Source organism: Otolemur garnettii, unplaced genomic scaffold (assembly GCF_000181295.1).
Source record: "Otolemur garnettii isolate 467f Iridium unplaced genomic scaffold, OtoGar3 scaffold00113, whole genome shotgun sequence".
NCBI lineage: Eukaryota > Metazoa > Chordata > Mammalia > Primates > Galagidae > Otolemur > Otolemur garnettii.
This window is the reverse complement of record NW_003852508.1, coordinates 3,026,949-3,042,542: the sequence shown is the minus strand read 5'-3', so window position 1 is coordinate 3,042,542 and position 15,594 is coordinate 3,026,949. Positions and strand designations below refer to the sequence as shown.

Here is a 15,594-nt window from a genome sequence, read left to right as displayed (position 1 = left end):
GAGACAGGAGACTCGCTTGAGCCCAGGAGTTGGAGGCTGCTGTGAGCGTGATGCCATGGCACTCTACCCAGGGGATAGCTTGAGGCTCCATCTCAAAAAAAAAAGAAAAAAAGAAGTAACACACTGTATCCTATGAGAGAATTAATGCACACAATTATGATCTAATAAAAAACAAATTAAAATAAATAAATAAATAAAATAAAATAAAAATAATAAATAGAATGATTTAAAGTATACAGGAGGATGTGTGTAGGTTATATGTAAATAGTATGCCATTTTATATAAGTGACTTGAGCATTTTCAGATTTTTGTATCCACAGGGCCTTGGAAACACACATGACAAATAAAAATCAGAGTTGTTGTGTCCTACTCCCAGGGAGTGTGCCATATATCTATGCATTGTCCCTTTTGGGTGGGAAGCTAGTGAATCCCCTCCCCTTCTCTCCTTTCTTGGGTTTGATATTTTCTCTCATGTGTGTCTGTGAGAGTCCAGCAATAATCAAAGCAAGTACACAAGTGCACTATGTGTGGAATCCAACAGTGTTCCCCTGTTGGGTTCCCCTTTCTCCACATCCTCACCATCATTCATTATTGCCTGTCACTTTGCAAAAAGCCATTTTAACTGGGGTGAGGTGATATCTCACTTTAGTTTTGATTTGCATTTCTTTGATGACTAATGATATTGAGCATTTTTCATTTGTTATTTGTATGTCTTCTGAGAAATAGCAATTCAGAGCCTTCATTCATTTTCAAATTGGATTATTTGATTTTTCCCAATTGAGTTGTTGGGGTTCTTCATATATTTTAGCTATTAATCCCTTGTCAGATGTGTAGTTTGCAAAATATTTTCTCCCATTCTGTGGGTTGTCACTTTGTTCATTGGTTTCCTGTGCTGTGTGGAAGATTTTTTTTTTTAAATAATTATTTGGGATTCATTGAGAGTACAAAGAACTAGGTTACACTGATTGCATTTGTTAGATAGAGTCCCTCTTATAAATGTGTCCTGCTCCCAAGAATTGCCTGTGTTTTGGGGGTATTACTCAAGAAGTTATTGCCCAGACCAACTTCCTGAAACATTTTCCCAATGTTTTCTTTTAGTAGTTTCATAGTTTCAGGTCCTTGCTTTAAGTCTTTAATATGTTTTGATTTGATTTTTGTATATGATGAGACATAAGAATCTAAATTTCATTTTTCTGTATATGGATATCCCAGTTTTCCCAGCAACATTTACTAAGAGACTATCTTTTCCCCAATGCATGCTCTTGGCAACTTTGTTAAAGATAAGTTCATTAGGGCGGCGCCTGTGGCTCAAAGGAGTAGAGTGCAAGACCCATATGCCGGAGGTGGCAGATTCAAACCTAGCCCCGGCCAAAAACTATGAAAAAAAAAATAAAAAAAGATAAGTTCATTATAGATGTTTGAATTTATTTCTGGGTTCTCTATATGTGTATTTTTATGACAGTATCGTGCAGTTTTGGTTACTATAGCTCTGTAGTATAATTTGAAGTCAGGTAATGTGCTTCTTCCAGTTTTTACTTCTTGATAGACACACATTTCACTAAAACTCTCTCCTTATAGCTTTCTGATGAGTAAGGAATGACTGAAAAGTAAAAGAAATATGGGGTTGCCCTATTTTCCCCTTCCCTCCTGTGTCATCATTTTCACTACAATTAATAGGCACATACAGGGAAGTAACCAAGTAAGAAAGACTACGACAAGGTTCCTTGGTCATTTGTGTTTATTAAAAATGCCATAGCCTTCTTTCGTTTTTAGAAGTATGTCTGGTTCAAACAGAAGGCATGGGTGCTTAGGGCTATTAAAACTCCCTCATACTCAGCTGAAGAGGTGTTAATATGGAATATGAGCACTGAATTGCAGTGTACTCATGAAACATAAGAGTCTAGCAACAATCAAAGCAAGTACACATTAAGTATGGTAGAGGCTGGGAGCGGTGGCTCACGCCTGTAAACCTAACACTCTGGGATGCTGAGGTGGGTGAATTGCTTCAGTTCACAAGTTTAAGGCCAGCCTGAGCAAAAACAAGATCCCATCTCTAAAAATAGCTGGTTGTTGTGGTGGGTACCTGTATAGTCCCACCTACTCAGAAGGCTGAGGCAAGAGAATTGCTTAAGTCCAAGAGTTTGAAGTTGCTGTGAGCTATGACGCCATAGCACTCTATTGAGGGCAATAAAGTAAGACTCTGTTTCCAAGAAAAAAAAAAGTGTGTGTAACTCCAAAAAAAAAAAAAAAGTGTTAGAGATGCAGCATAGTGATTATAAATGCTGTATGATAAAGAGCAGCAACAGACAGTAGATACACACATGTATGTGTCTCTTCTACTGCACTGTCTCATTGGATTTCCTCATAAAACACAAGTTAAAAGATCAAAATATTAACAATTTGAGTTAAACAAGACTGATACAAATATATTTTTAAAAAATATATTGTCCTTTACACCACTTTATGACCATGTGTACCCATTGTTTAGCTCCCACTTATGGATTAGAATCTGTGTGGATGTGGAAAGAAACAGGGGAGTGAAAATCTAGGAGGCTACAGCTGGCGTACAAAAGAAGCAGTCATCACTAAATAACTTGAGTTGGAAAATCTGCAAATACTGGAAAAACTGGAGCTTGCAGGAAAATCAAAATGTACTAATTTAATATTTAGCTAGTTCTTAAAAAAAAAATTAGTTCTTCAGAGTGAAGCACATTGAAGGATTTGTGATATTGCTGTTAAGAGTAAAGTGGAGTTTGTATAAGGCTCCTCAAAACCCCAATATGTAACAAACCATTGCACTTGACCCTTGTGACTTTCCAAAAATAAGAACTTTTCTGCATTTCCCTTTGCCCTCAGTAAAGACTACAGCTGGTAATGGTTCTGTGGCATTGTAAAAATGTACTGTGGGTACATGACCACAAAGTGAGTTACAGTATGTAGCAACCAGAGGACTATCTCAAGATAATTGCTACTGCCCAGAACATTCCTCTCTCGCCTTGCACACTTAAGAATGTTGGGAACCCAAACAATTCCTTTAAGTAGAAAGTAAAGAAAAAAGCAACCAAATGGCTTAACATGCCATGAGTGACTTTTTCTTTTATTTTCCCTTTCCCTTTTTTTTCCATGCATGGCATAAAAGACTAGACAGGGCTGAGTTGCAAGCATGGAGATCTACCTTGTCTTGCCACCGCACAAGACTGCTTTGTATGTTAAGTTCCTCCTAAATAAATCTTTGACTACCTACCAAAAAAAACAATAGAGGATGGTGATAGCAGAGTTTTGACCGAAATGCCAAGCTCCCGTGGGAGGAGGAGGGCCTCTGTGCAACTGCACTTGTTCCACACTAATGAAGCTGGCTCTGCTAGTATTTGATGTTGGTATCTCATTGTGTTGTTTTTTTTTTGTAGTTTTTGGCTGGGGCTGGGTTTGAACCCGGCACCTCCAGCATATGGGGCCAGCGTCCTACTCCTTTGGGCCACAGGCGCCGCCCTCTCATTGTGGTTTTTATTTTCATTCCTCTCATAACTACTGATGTTCAGTACCCTTTCATATGCTTATTGGTCATCTTGTCTATATTCCTGTGAGAAATCATCACTCAAGTCTTTGGTCAATTTTTTGTTGATTTTTTATATTATTGACTTATAGAAATTGTTTTTATGTTCTGGCAAATACAATATATTTATTGCAATTATTTTCTTTTTGTTTGTTTGGCTATTCACCGTTCTTTTTTTTTTTTTTTTTTGGCTGGGGCTAGGTTTGAACCTGCCACCTCCGGCATATGGGGCCAGTGCCCTACTCCTTTGAGCCACAGGTGCCACCTTTGGCTATGCACTTTTTTTTTTTCTTTTTTTTTTTTATTGAACGGTAACTATGTACATTAATGCACTTCTAGGGTACAGTGTGGGGTTTTCACATGCAATCTGAAATACTTCCATCAACTGGTCAACACAGCCTTCATGTCATTTTCTTGTTTGGAGGGATTACTTCTGAGGTTTACCTTATAGGGGTACAGGTGAATCTTTCTAAGAGTAGAATGTGAATGTTTTAAGGCTATGCACTTTTTAAATGGGGCCTTTAATGTATACAACTGTTCAGTCTATTAATTCTTTTATTTAGTGCTATCTGAATTCTGTCTGAGAAATCTTTGTCTACCTTAATGTCATGAAGATACTTATATTTTCCTCTAGAAGCTTTATATTTTTAGTTTTTACATTTAGGTTTATGATCCATCTCAAATTAATTATTATGTATACTTGGGAGATATGGGCTAAGATTAATTTTTTCCACATATGTACCCAGATGTTCCAGTGTTACTGAAAAACTTGTTTCCCATTGACTGGCTTTAGTGCTATGGTCAAAATTCAGTTGACCTGTTTGAATGGGCCTATTTCTGCCCTCTCCTGCAGGGTGAAACAAAATGCTGTGTACTCTGAACACTCTTGTATATTCATGTCGACATGTCAAGAAGGCAAGGCCCTTATTGCTCTTTTCCCAGTCCATGGCTGTTCACATTCTTGTTAGCTATAACTGGCCTAGCCAGGGTTACCCTAATACCAAAAGAAGACAAAGATATTATTAGAAAAAAAAAACTATATTTGATCCTGTAATCTCATTACTGGGCATCCATCCAGAAGGACATTTGCACTAGATTGTTTATTGTAGATCAATTTACAACCACCCAAATGTGGAAACAACCTAAATGCCCTCCAACCCGGGAATGGATTAACAAGCTGGGGTATATGTATACCATGGAATACTATTCAGCCATCAAAAAGATGGGAGACTGGGCAGCGCCTGTGGCTCAGTGAGTAGTGCACTGGCCCCATGTACTGAGAGTGGTGGGTTCAAACCCGGCCCCAGCCAAACTGCAACAAAAAAACAGCCAGGTGTTGTGGCAGGCGCCTGTAGTCCCAGCTACTAGGGAGGTCGAGGCAAGAGAATCTCCTAAGCCCAAGAGCTGGAGGTAGCTATGAGCTGTGATGCCATGGCACTCTACCAAGGGCAACAACAACAAAAAAAAGACAGAGACTTTACATCTTTCGTATTAACAGTCTCTAAAAAAAAAGAGGGAGACTTTACATCTTTTGTATTAACCTGAATGGAGTGAAATACATTCTTCTTAGTAAAATATCACAAGAATGGAGAAGCAAGAATCCAATATACTCTATTCTAATATGAACCCAGGAGACATCTAATACATGCCCACATAAGAGAAAAACTCAAATCAATTCAAGGTGGGGGGTGTTGGAACAGGGGAGTAGGGTGAGGATGGGTGTGCTCCCACTTAATGGGCACAGTGTTAGGGTATATGGCACATCTCTTTTGGGGCAGGACACAACTGTAAGAGAGACTTTACCTAACAAATAGGAACATTGTAACCTAATTCTTTGTACCCTCAGTTAACCTGAAAAAAAAAAAAACAACTGTCCCTCCAATTCTCAGAAAGGCTGACTTGAGAGAATTTGCTAGTCTTTATTAGCACTTTGCAGAATAAACCCTTTCTCTGCTGTGAAAAAGAAAAAAGAAAACTATAGAGCAAATTTGCTCTTAAACATAGATGGAAAATCCTTGACAAAATAGTAGCAAATCAAATCCAACAATGTATAAAGAGAATTATATACCACAAGTGAGATTTATTCTAGGTATGCAAGATTGGTTCAATATTCAAAAATTAAGTAATGTGGGCAGCACCTGTGGCTCGAGGAGTAGGGTGCTGGCTGCATATACCGGCGGTGGCGGGGTCAAGCCCAGCCCCGGCCAAAACGGCAAAATAAAAAAAAAAAAATAAGCAATGCAATCTATCACATTAACAGGCTAAAGGAAAAACAAATCATCATATTAAAATGATCATATTAGGGTGGCGCCTGTGGCTCAGTGGGTAGGGCACCAGTCCCATATACTGAGGGTGGTGGGTTCAAACCCAGCCCCGGCCAAACTACAACAAAAAAAATAGCTGGGTATTGTAGGGGGTGCTTGTAGTCCCAGCTACTCAGGAGGCTGAGGCAAGATAATCGCCTAAGCCCAAGAGCTGGAGGTTGCTATGAGCTGTGACGCTATGGTACATAAGGGTGATAAAGTGAGACTTTGTCTTTACTAAATAAATAAATAGAATGATCATATTAATAGGTTCAGAAAAGAATTTGACAAAATCCAATATCCATTCATGATTAAAACTCTCAGCAACTTAGGAATAGAGGAGAACTTCAATGTGATAAAGAAAATTTATGGAAAATGTACAACTAACATCATATTTAATGGAGAGAAATTTAAGCTTTCTTGCTAAGATCAGGAACAAGGCAAGAATTCCCCTCTCATACTACTTTTCAACATTGTACTGGAGGTCCTAATGCAATAAGACAAGACAAGGAAATAAATGTGGCCCAATACAAACTCACGTGTTAGCACAACACCCAAGGCTAGCAAGGTACATTTGCACTTTAAATTCCCCTTTTCCCCTGTTTTTATTTATAAAACTGAAATGAAAAATGGCATTTAATATAACTTCTCAATTCCTAAAACATATGCAATACTATCTTCACTGTTAAATAACTGCTTGACTGATGAAGAGTATAGGTTAAATAAGTAAAAATTAATTTGAAAAAAACAGTTTACCTGATTGAAGCTGTTCAAGTTTATCTTTTTTGTGTGAAGCCATGTCCCCTATAAAGCAGATACCACCTTTGGCTAGCAAAGCACTTCCAGCTTGAATGCTAACTGCTCCAGTTCCATACTTATTCCTGGATAGAGTGGGGAAAATTTCACTAGAGACTGGATGACATATACCACGGGGAATAAGGCTTATGCTAAACTTCAAAAGCCTAGGGGGAAAAAATAAAAAATAAAATTTTTATTACTTTTATTTTCAGAAGTCATAATGTGTTAACAGCTATACAATTAAATTTAATTTGATTCAACGTGCTATACCAACTATGTGCTAGAGATAAAAACATACATGAGATGTGGTCCTTAACTTAGAAAGCCTAAAAAGAGACATAAAAAGTAAAACATAAAGCAGTAAGTACTAAAATAATATCTTCAAAACATTCAGAAGGGAGTATTATTTCTTTCTAGAAGGGTGTCACAGAAAGTTACACAGAGATGACATTTGAACCGAACCTTCTTCTTTTTCTTTTTGCAGTTTTTGGCCAGGGCTGGGTTTGAACCTGCCACCTCCAGCATATGGGGCCTCGTCTTACTCCTTTGAGCCATAGGCACCGCCCCTGAACCTTCTTCTTTTTATAGATTGCTTTCTTTTGCTTATTCAGAATTTTTTGCACAATGTCCAACCATAACTATCCCTGCTGCCTCTGTATCATGGCAACTCTTTTTTTTTTTTAAGACAGAGTCTCACTTTGTCGCCCCTGGTAGAGTGATCTGACATCACAGCTCATAGCAATCTCAGACTCTTGAGCTCAAGCGACTCTCTTGCCTCAGCCTCCCCAGTAGCTGGGACTGCAGGTACCTGCCACAACACCCAGCTATCTGGCTCAGGTTGTTCTCAAACATGTGAGCTCAGGTGAGGAACTTTTTTTTTTTTTTTTTGAGACAGACTCTCAAGCTGTCGCCATAGGTAGAATACCATGGTGTCACAGCTCACAGCAACCTCCGACCCTTGGGATTAAGTGATTCTCCTGCCTCAGCCTCCCAAGTAGCTGAGATTACAGACGCCCACCACAATGCCCGGCTATTTTTTTGTTGCAGTTGTTGTTGTTGTTTTAGTTGGCCTGGGCAGGGTTCAAACCCACCAGCCTTGGTGTAAGGCGCCCTACCCACTGAGCTATGGGTGCTGCCTCAGATGAGGAACTTTTAAAACTACTGATGCAAGGTCACAGAATACAAAGTTAAAATACAAAAATCAATTGTATTTCTATATATTTATAGCAAACTATTGAAAATGAAATTAATAAACCACTTAATTTGATGCTGTTTTAGTAGCATAAAAAAATCAAATATTTAGGAATCCATTTAACAAAATATGCATTATCTTTATAAAACATTGGTAAAAGAAATTAAAGAAGATACAAATAAAAGGAGAGATAGACAATATTTATGGATTGGAAGACTCAATATTGTTAAGATGTGCATTCTCCTCAAAATTGATTTATAAGTGAAAAGCAGTTGCAATTCAAATCCTCAAAGCCTTCTTTTTACTGAGGAGGTTGGTATTAACATATTGATGCTAAATTTTATAAGAAAATACAAAGGACCAAAAATAGTTCTTTTATAATCTCGGAAATTAAGAATAAAGTTGCATTTGCCAGATTTCAGGATGATTTTGGTTATGAGTGTGATGAATGCAGAGCTTTGCATACCAGATGGGAGTGTAGCAGGAAGATTTGTCAAACTGGATGACAGGGAAGGCACCTTTCTCTGGGCTCAAAAGAGTGTCAGATTGTTCATGAAGTCTTGCAGGAATATCAGAAGATCAAGCAGTTTGGTCCCAATTATCACGAGGAAGCATACAGACATGAGTATCTTCATGGCAAACTGGCTCACATCAGGGACTGATGCGAGAGTTTCACCAACAACAACCAGAGTTGTGGCACTGGAACTCTGCTTAGATCAGACGATGTGAATGAACTTAAGTTTATTTATTTAAAATTCTAAATGAGGGTGGCACCTGTGGCTCAAAAGAGTAGGGCACCAGCCCCATATGCTGGAGGTGGTGGGTTCAAACCCAGCCCTGGCCAAAAACTGCAAAAACCCTCAAAAATAAAATTCTAAATGAGTTGCTCTAGATTCTAAAAAGATGAAACTTTGTCTGTTAAAAGTTTCAGTATTAGTAAGCATGAGTTACTTTAGTTTTTTTCCATTTTACTTTGCTTCCTTGCATTTCAAAGCTGCTTTTCCTGGTCCTTTTTCTTACCCTCAAGACTTGTGTTTGTTAATAGAATTTTTTTTTTAGGTATTGGGGATGCAGTGTTTATACTTTGAATCCTTTTTTTCCCCTCAAAATCTTGTATTTGTCATTAGAAATGACTTTTTAGATACCGAGGATCCAGTGTTTATACTTAAAAGTTGTTTGTGTCTAAAAAATAAACATTAATTGGCTCGGCACCTGTGGCTCAAGTGGCTAAGGCGCCAGCCACATACACCTGAGCTGGCGGGTTCAAATCCAGCCTGGGCCTGCCAAACAACAATGATAGCTGCAATAAAAAATAACCAGGTGTTGTGGCGAGAGCCTATAGTCCCAGCTGCTACTTGGGAGACGGAGGCAGGAGAATTGCTTGAGCCCAAGAGTTGGAGGTTGCTGTGACCTGTGATGTCACAGCATTCTATCCAAGGTGACAGCTTGAGGCTCTGTCTGAGGAAATAAAAAAAACATTAATGTGAAAGATGAAATGCTTTTGGATAAACATAAGCCTATTTTCTGACCTTTTTCTTTCTTTCTTTTCTTTTTTTTTTTTTTCTTTATTTGAGACAGAGTCTCAGTATGTCACTCTCAGTAGAGTGCTCTGGCATCACAGCTCACAGCAACCTCAAACTCTTGGGCTTAAGTGATTTTCTTGCCTCAGCCTCCCAAGTAGCTGGGACTACAGGTGCACGCCACAATGCCTGTTTTTTTTTTTAGAGATGAGGTGTCGCTCAGACTCAGGCTGGTTACAAACTTTTTTTTTTTAATTGAATGGTAACTATGTACATTAATGCACTTCTGGGGTACAGTGTGGGGTTTTCACATGCAATCAGAAATACTTCCATCAAACTGGTCAATACAGCCTTCATGTCATTTTCTCAGTTATTGTTTTAAAACGTTCACATTCTACTCTTCTGGTTACAAACTTGTGAGCTCAAGCAGTATGCCCACCTCAGCCTCCCAGAGTGCAGGGATTACAGGCATAAATCACCATGCCTGACCTCTGACCTTTCTTAATGTGAACTCTGCCTTAAATAGTAGACTATTTAGAAATTTGCACAGAACACACATAGAAATTAAAATATTGTCTTGGAGGGCTAAAAATTAGAAAGGTATATGAGTATGTATATGTGTATAGAGTTACAAACATACGTATTTACACACTCAATCTAGAACATTAAATCCACCCTGCCAAGTTAAGCCCCTATTTGCAATGGTTGCCTTAAAAGTGTTTGTTAGTTGTGTACATGTTGTGCTTAATCATTAGCTATATTGCTTCCCACTTGATTAGAGCAATGGGAAGCATTATGTGGCCTACCAGAATCAGAAAGTGTGCTCAGCCTGTCTGTGTACAGAGATGGTGTGGATATGAATGTGCATGAAGGAGAAAAAGCTGCCACTGTCAGTAGGCCAAACACTCAGGTTAAACCACTGATGAGTGTCGCCACAAGTTTTTTCTTTTTCCTGTGAAAATACTACTTCTGGCTCGGCGCCTGTGGCTCAAGCAGCTAAGGCATCAGCCACATACACCTGAGCTGATGGATTTGAATCCAGCCCGGGCCCACCAAACAACAATGACGGTTGCAACCAAAAAATAGCCGCGCGATGTGGCGGACACCTGTAGTCCCAGCTACTTGGGAGGCGGAGGCAGGAGAATTGCTTGAGCCCAGGAGTTGGAGGTTGCTATGAGCTATGATGCCATGGCACTCTACCCAGGGTGACAGCTTGAGGCTCTATCTCCCTGCCCTCCCCCCGCCAAAAGAAAATGTTACTTCTTTTGTAAAACTCAAAATCATGTTCATTTCAACTTTATTAATGTTGGGCAAAAATTGATGTGAAAATAACAGATTTAGGGAGTTTTTTTAATTATAAAATTAAATGTGTAGGTAACCTATTTATATACTTCTATAAAGTATTTTTTGAAGAGAGTTATACAAAGAAGCTATTACCTATGTGAGATGTATATTTAAAGATTTTTTTTTCATCCTAGGTGCCAGGAATACAAAGAAGAATGGACATATTTAACATCTCATCAACCAGCACAAACTTTCATTTCATGGAGTTTATCTGTCGCTGTTAAACTATCATTTGTTTTTTCATGTGAGAATATAAGTTATGTGGTCAAAAATATAAAGATTTTGAGGGTGGCACCTGTCAGTTCAAGTTTGTGTTGTCTTATTGCATTGACTTTTCAGAGTGTTGCCAGTTGAAAGGGAAACATTAAGCTAGGTGCAGTGGCTCACACCTGTAATCCTAGCATTCTGGGAGGCTGAGTTGGAGAGATTGCCTGAGCTCACAGGTTTGAGATCAGCTTGAGCCAGAGTGAGACCTCATCTCTAAAAATAGCTGGGCGTTGTGGTGTAGGCCTGTAGTCCCAGCTACTCTGGAGGTTGAGGCAAGAGAATAGCTTAAGTCCAAGAGTTTGAGGTTGTTGTGAGCTAGAACACCATGGCACTCTACCAAGGGTGACAAAGTGAGACTGTCTCAAAAAGAAAAAGAAAAGGGAAGCATAATGTTTACAAATCTGTTTTGAAATGTTTGCCAAAATTTTGGTAGTGTCTTTAATAAAGATATTTGTCTCCAGTATCTACACACAAAAAAAAAGAAAGAAAGAAAAAAAGAATAAAGCTGCGTCACTTGACTTCAAGACTAAGCTCAGAGCTATAATAATGAAGAGAGTATAGTATTGGTATTAAATATAGACAAGAGAGTTCAAATAGATTTATATCCAGTTTCTACCCAGTACAACTGATTTTCAACAATGGTACCGAAACAATTTAATGGGAAAAGAAAAGTCTTTTCAACAAATGATGTGGAAAAATTGAATAATTGCATAGAAAAACATACCTCACATATCATATACATAGGTTAACTTAAAATAGATAACACACCTAATATAAAAGCTAAAACTATAATGCTTCTTGCCAGGCATAGTAGCATATGCCTATAGTCCTAGCTACTCTAGAGGCTGAGTCAGGAAGATTGTTCAAGCCCAGGAGTTGACAGCTTAGGAAATGTAGCAAGGCCTCCTCCATACAACTAAATAAATAGCAAACTAAAACTATCAAAAGAAAATATAAAAATATAAAATAAAATCTTCCTGACCTGAGTATAGATAAATATTTCTTAAACAGAACACAGAAAACACTAAGTATTTAAGAAAATAATAAATAGAACTTATTAAAACTAAACAGTCTGCTCATCAGAGATACCATTAACAAAATATAAAAAGAATAAGATTTAAACTGGGAGAAAAATTATATATGTGTGTAATAATAATTTTATATATATATATAAAGGCCATGCATCAAGAACAACCCAACTAAAAGGTAAGCAAAGAACTTGAAGACAGATACTTCATAAAAGGCGATGTATGAACGGCCAATGAGCACATGAAAAAGAGCTCAAATCAGTAGTGATCAGAGATGTGCAAATTAGAATCATGAGATGCCATTTCATAGTCACTAGAATGGCTAAAATGAAAAAGATTGACAAAACCAAATTTTGATAAGATTTGGAACAAGTAGAACTCTCATATTGTTGGCTGGAATGTACAATCACCTTGGAAAACTATCAATTTCTTGTAAAGTTAAATACTGTACTACATGTTCATCTATTTTATGAACAATCAGTCCCACTCCCAGGTATTACCCAAGATAATGAAAATAAAATTTCCACAAAAAGACTTGTACAAGAATGTTTACAGTAGCTTTATAATAGTCAAAACATGCAAAACTCAACATCCACTACTAGGAGAATGGAAATTCATCAACTGTGGTATATTCAGATTCAGATTCAGTAGTATAAGAGAATACTACTCATCAATAAAAATGATGAATTACTGATGCATAAAACTGGATCAATCTCAAAAACTTTTTGTTAAACGAGAGACTAGACCCCAAGGAGGATGCACTGTATGATTCCACTTTATGAAGTTTAACTATAGGAAATTAATCTATGGTTAAAGAAATCCCCTGTGGAGACAGGAACTGACTGGAAGAGGGAATGAGGGAAATTTCTGAGGTGATAAAAATGTTCTATAGCTCACTGTGGTAGCAGGTATAGGAGTGTACTTGTTAAAATTCATTAATTGATTTTAATGGCAATAATAAGATAAGATTATTATACTATAAACAAATTTTACTTAAAGACAAGCAAAATTAAATCTGTCACATAGACCCAAATATCATAAGAAAAGTCAAATGGTTAATGACAAACAGGAAAAGAGACAGAGGCCTTAATTTACAACAGCCATCACAAATTAGTAAGAAGTAGATTAACAACTTAGAAAAATAAACAATGGTCAAAATTAGGAGGTTTATAAAAAATAATGTAATTTTTCAGTAAGATTTAAATGATGCTGAACGTTATTTCCAGTTAAATGCAAATAAAAATAAAATACTATTTTCTACCTATCAGATTATAAAATTTAAAAGTTTGAAAATAGCCAGAGATGGTGAGTATGTGAGGGAACTAAATGCTTTCATGAGTAGAAAATAAAGTGGTGAAATCTATAGAATTTTGGATCATTACAAGTGGCGATTTAATTTTAGCAAAATATCATTTGCATAATTAATATGATGGCAATTTGCATTTTTCTATTTTAAATTCACTTTATAAATTTTTTTTTTGCTTTAGAATTACATACAAAATATTTTAAAAAGAGCTTATTCTAAACTTTGTGAACATTCATGTAACTTTTTAAGAAAAGGGTACTTGCTAATGGGGAGCCACAAAACTCTGAGTATTGGCTTATTCCAAAGTTAGGAATGAGGTACCACCGAAACAGTAATTTTGGCACTGTTGGGGACAGTGAATCAATATTATTGAATGGAATCTTAGAGAAAAATTAAAAATGGCTTATTGGCTCCTTGGGGGAAGATTACTAAAAAATGAAAGCAAAGGTAGAGCTAGGGAATGGGTGGGAAGGCTGGGAAGGATGCATTTACTACATTATCTGTAAAGGAATGAGTGAGGGGGCTCAGCACCTGTGGCTCAATCGGCTAAGGCACCAGCCACATACACCTAAGGTGGCGGGTTCGAATCCCCAGCCCGGGCCTGCCAAACAACAATGATGGCTGCAACCAAAAAATGGCTGGCGCTGTGGCGGGCGCCTGTGTTCCCAGCTACTTGGGAGGCAGAGGCAGGAGACTCGCTTGAGCTCAGGAATTAGAGGTTGCTGTGAGCTGTGATGCCATGGCACTCTACCCAGGGGGATAGCTTGAGGCTCTGTCTCAAAAAAAAAAAAAAAAAAAAGGAATGAGTGAGGGAAAAGGTTCAAACTTTGAGTGGTACACTCTCAAAATATTAAAAGCAAATACGTCATTTATCTACTTATGTTTCAAAAGTTTACCACATTATTGATAAAAGTGACTAGAATAATTATATATACTAATTCAGATAAATCCTAAATATTCCTCTTATAATAATGCTCATTGAAAAAATTTATACAAACCTGTGACCAATTAATATTTAAAAAAATTCATGTCAGTTGGGCACCTGTAGCTCAGTTAAAGTGCTGGTCTTGTATATGATGGGTAGGGGGTTTTAACCCTGCCCGGGTCTGCTTAACACACACACACACAAAAGGGCGGCGCCTGTGACTCAGTGAGTAAGGCGCCAGCCCCATATACTGAGGGTGGTGGGTTCAAACCTGGTCCAGGCCAAACTGCAACAAAAAATAGCCGGGTGTTGTGTTGGGCACCTGTAGTCCCAGCTAATCGGGAGGCTGAGGCAAGAGAATCGCCTAAGTACAAGAGCTAGAGGTTGCTGTCAACTGTGACGCCACAGTACTCTACTGAGGGCAAAAAAGTGAGACTCTGTCTCTTAAAAAAAAAAAAAAAGTTCATGTCACATATTTACCTGTCTACTATTAGAGTATCACTTGTTATAATTAAAATATCCAGGCAATCTTCTAGTTCCTTTTTACGTTCACTTGTCTGTACAAGACTCATCAACAAACAGAGCTTGAGCAAATTGTAAGTCCCAGGAGGAACAATCTGTGATGCAAAGATATTGGCAAGTATTGCTGTAAACTTCCAGCATGAACTGGAAGTCAAGGAAAGGAGACACCTGAAGTTGTCACTAATTCCTGAAGGAACTGAAAGTAAATATTAACACATATGTTAGAAAGAGATTTAAAACAAAAACACAACACTATAGATATTTGATTCCATTTATCTAAATATCAAATTATAGTTTTAATGATGACATATTCAAATTCTTACAATGATATTAAATTATGATTGGAGGTCACACTGGTCTATCATTTCTACCCCAGGAAATATGATAAAGGGAAGAGATCACCCTGTGTGTTCAGATTGACTGGGGCCTACAGACAAATTCTTCATTCTTTTTCTTGGAAGATTGATGTGAGCAGAGCCAGATCCTGGCACTTTTGTTTACTGTGTTTGCATATCTATGTTTGAAAGAGTACCACTTTCTTTCTTTCTTTTTTTTTTTTTTGGAAACAGAGTCTCACTCTGTTGCCCCAGGCTAGAGTGCCATGGTGTCAGCCTTGTTCACAGCAACCTCAAACTCCTGGGTTCAAGTGATCCTCCTACCTCAGCCTCCTGAATAGCTGGGACTACAAGCACCCACCACAATTTTTCTTTTTTCTTTTTTTTTTGAGACAGAGCCTCAAGCTATCCCCCTGGGTAGAGTGCTATGGCATCACAGCTCACAGCAACCTCCAACTCCTGGGCTCAAGCGAGTCTCCTGCCTCAGCCCCCCAAGTAGCT

The 15,594-nt window shown here is 37.9% G+C and overlaps 1 protein-coding gene across 1 annotated transcript in view; it reads right to left on the bottom strand.

The window, feature by feature from the left end:
- MCMDC2 (minichromosome maintenance domain containing 2) overlaps positions 1-15,594 on the bottom strand; it is a 58,481-nt gene that overhangs the window by 34,342 nt on the left and 8,545 nt on the right. Inside the window, exons 8-9 of the mRNA XM_003797247.1 lie at positions 14,717-14,954; positions 6,613-6,818 (exon numbers count right to left, since the gene is read on the bottom strand). Of these exons, the coding sequence (XP_003797295.1) occupies positions 6,613-6,818; positions 14,717-14,954 (444 nt within the window). The remainder of the gene's footprint in view (positions 1-6,612; positions 6,819-14,716; positions 14,955-15,594) is intronic.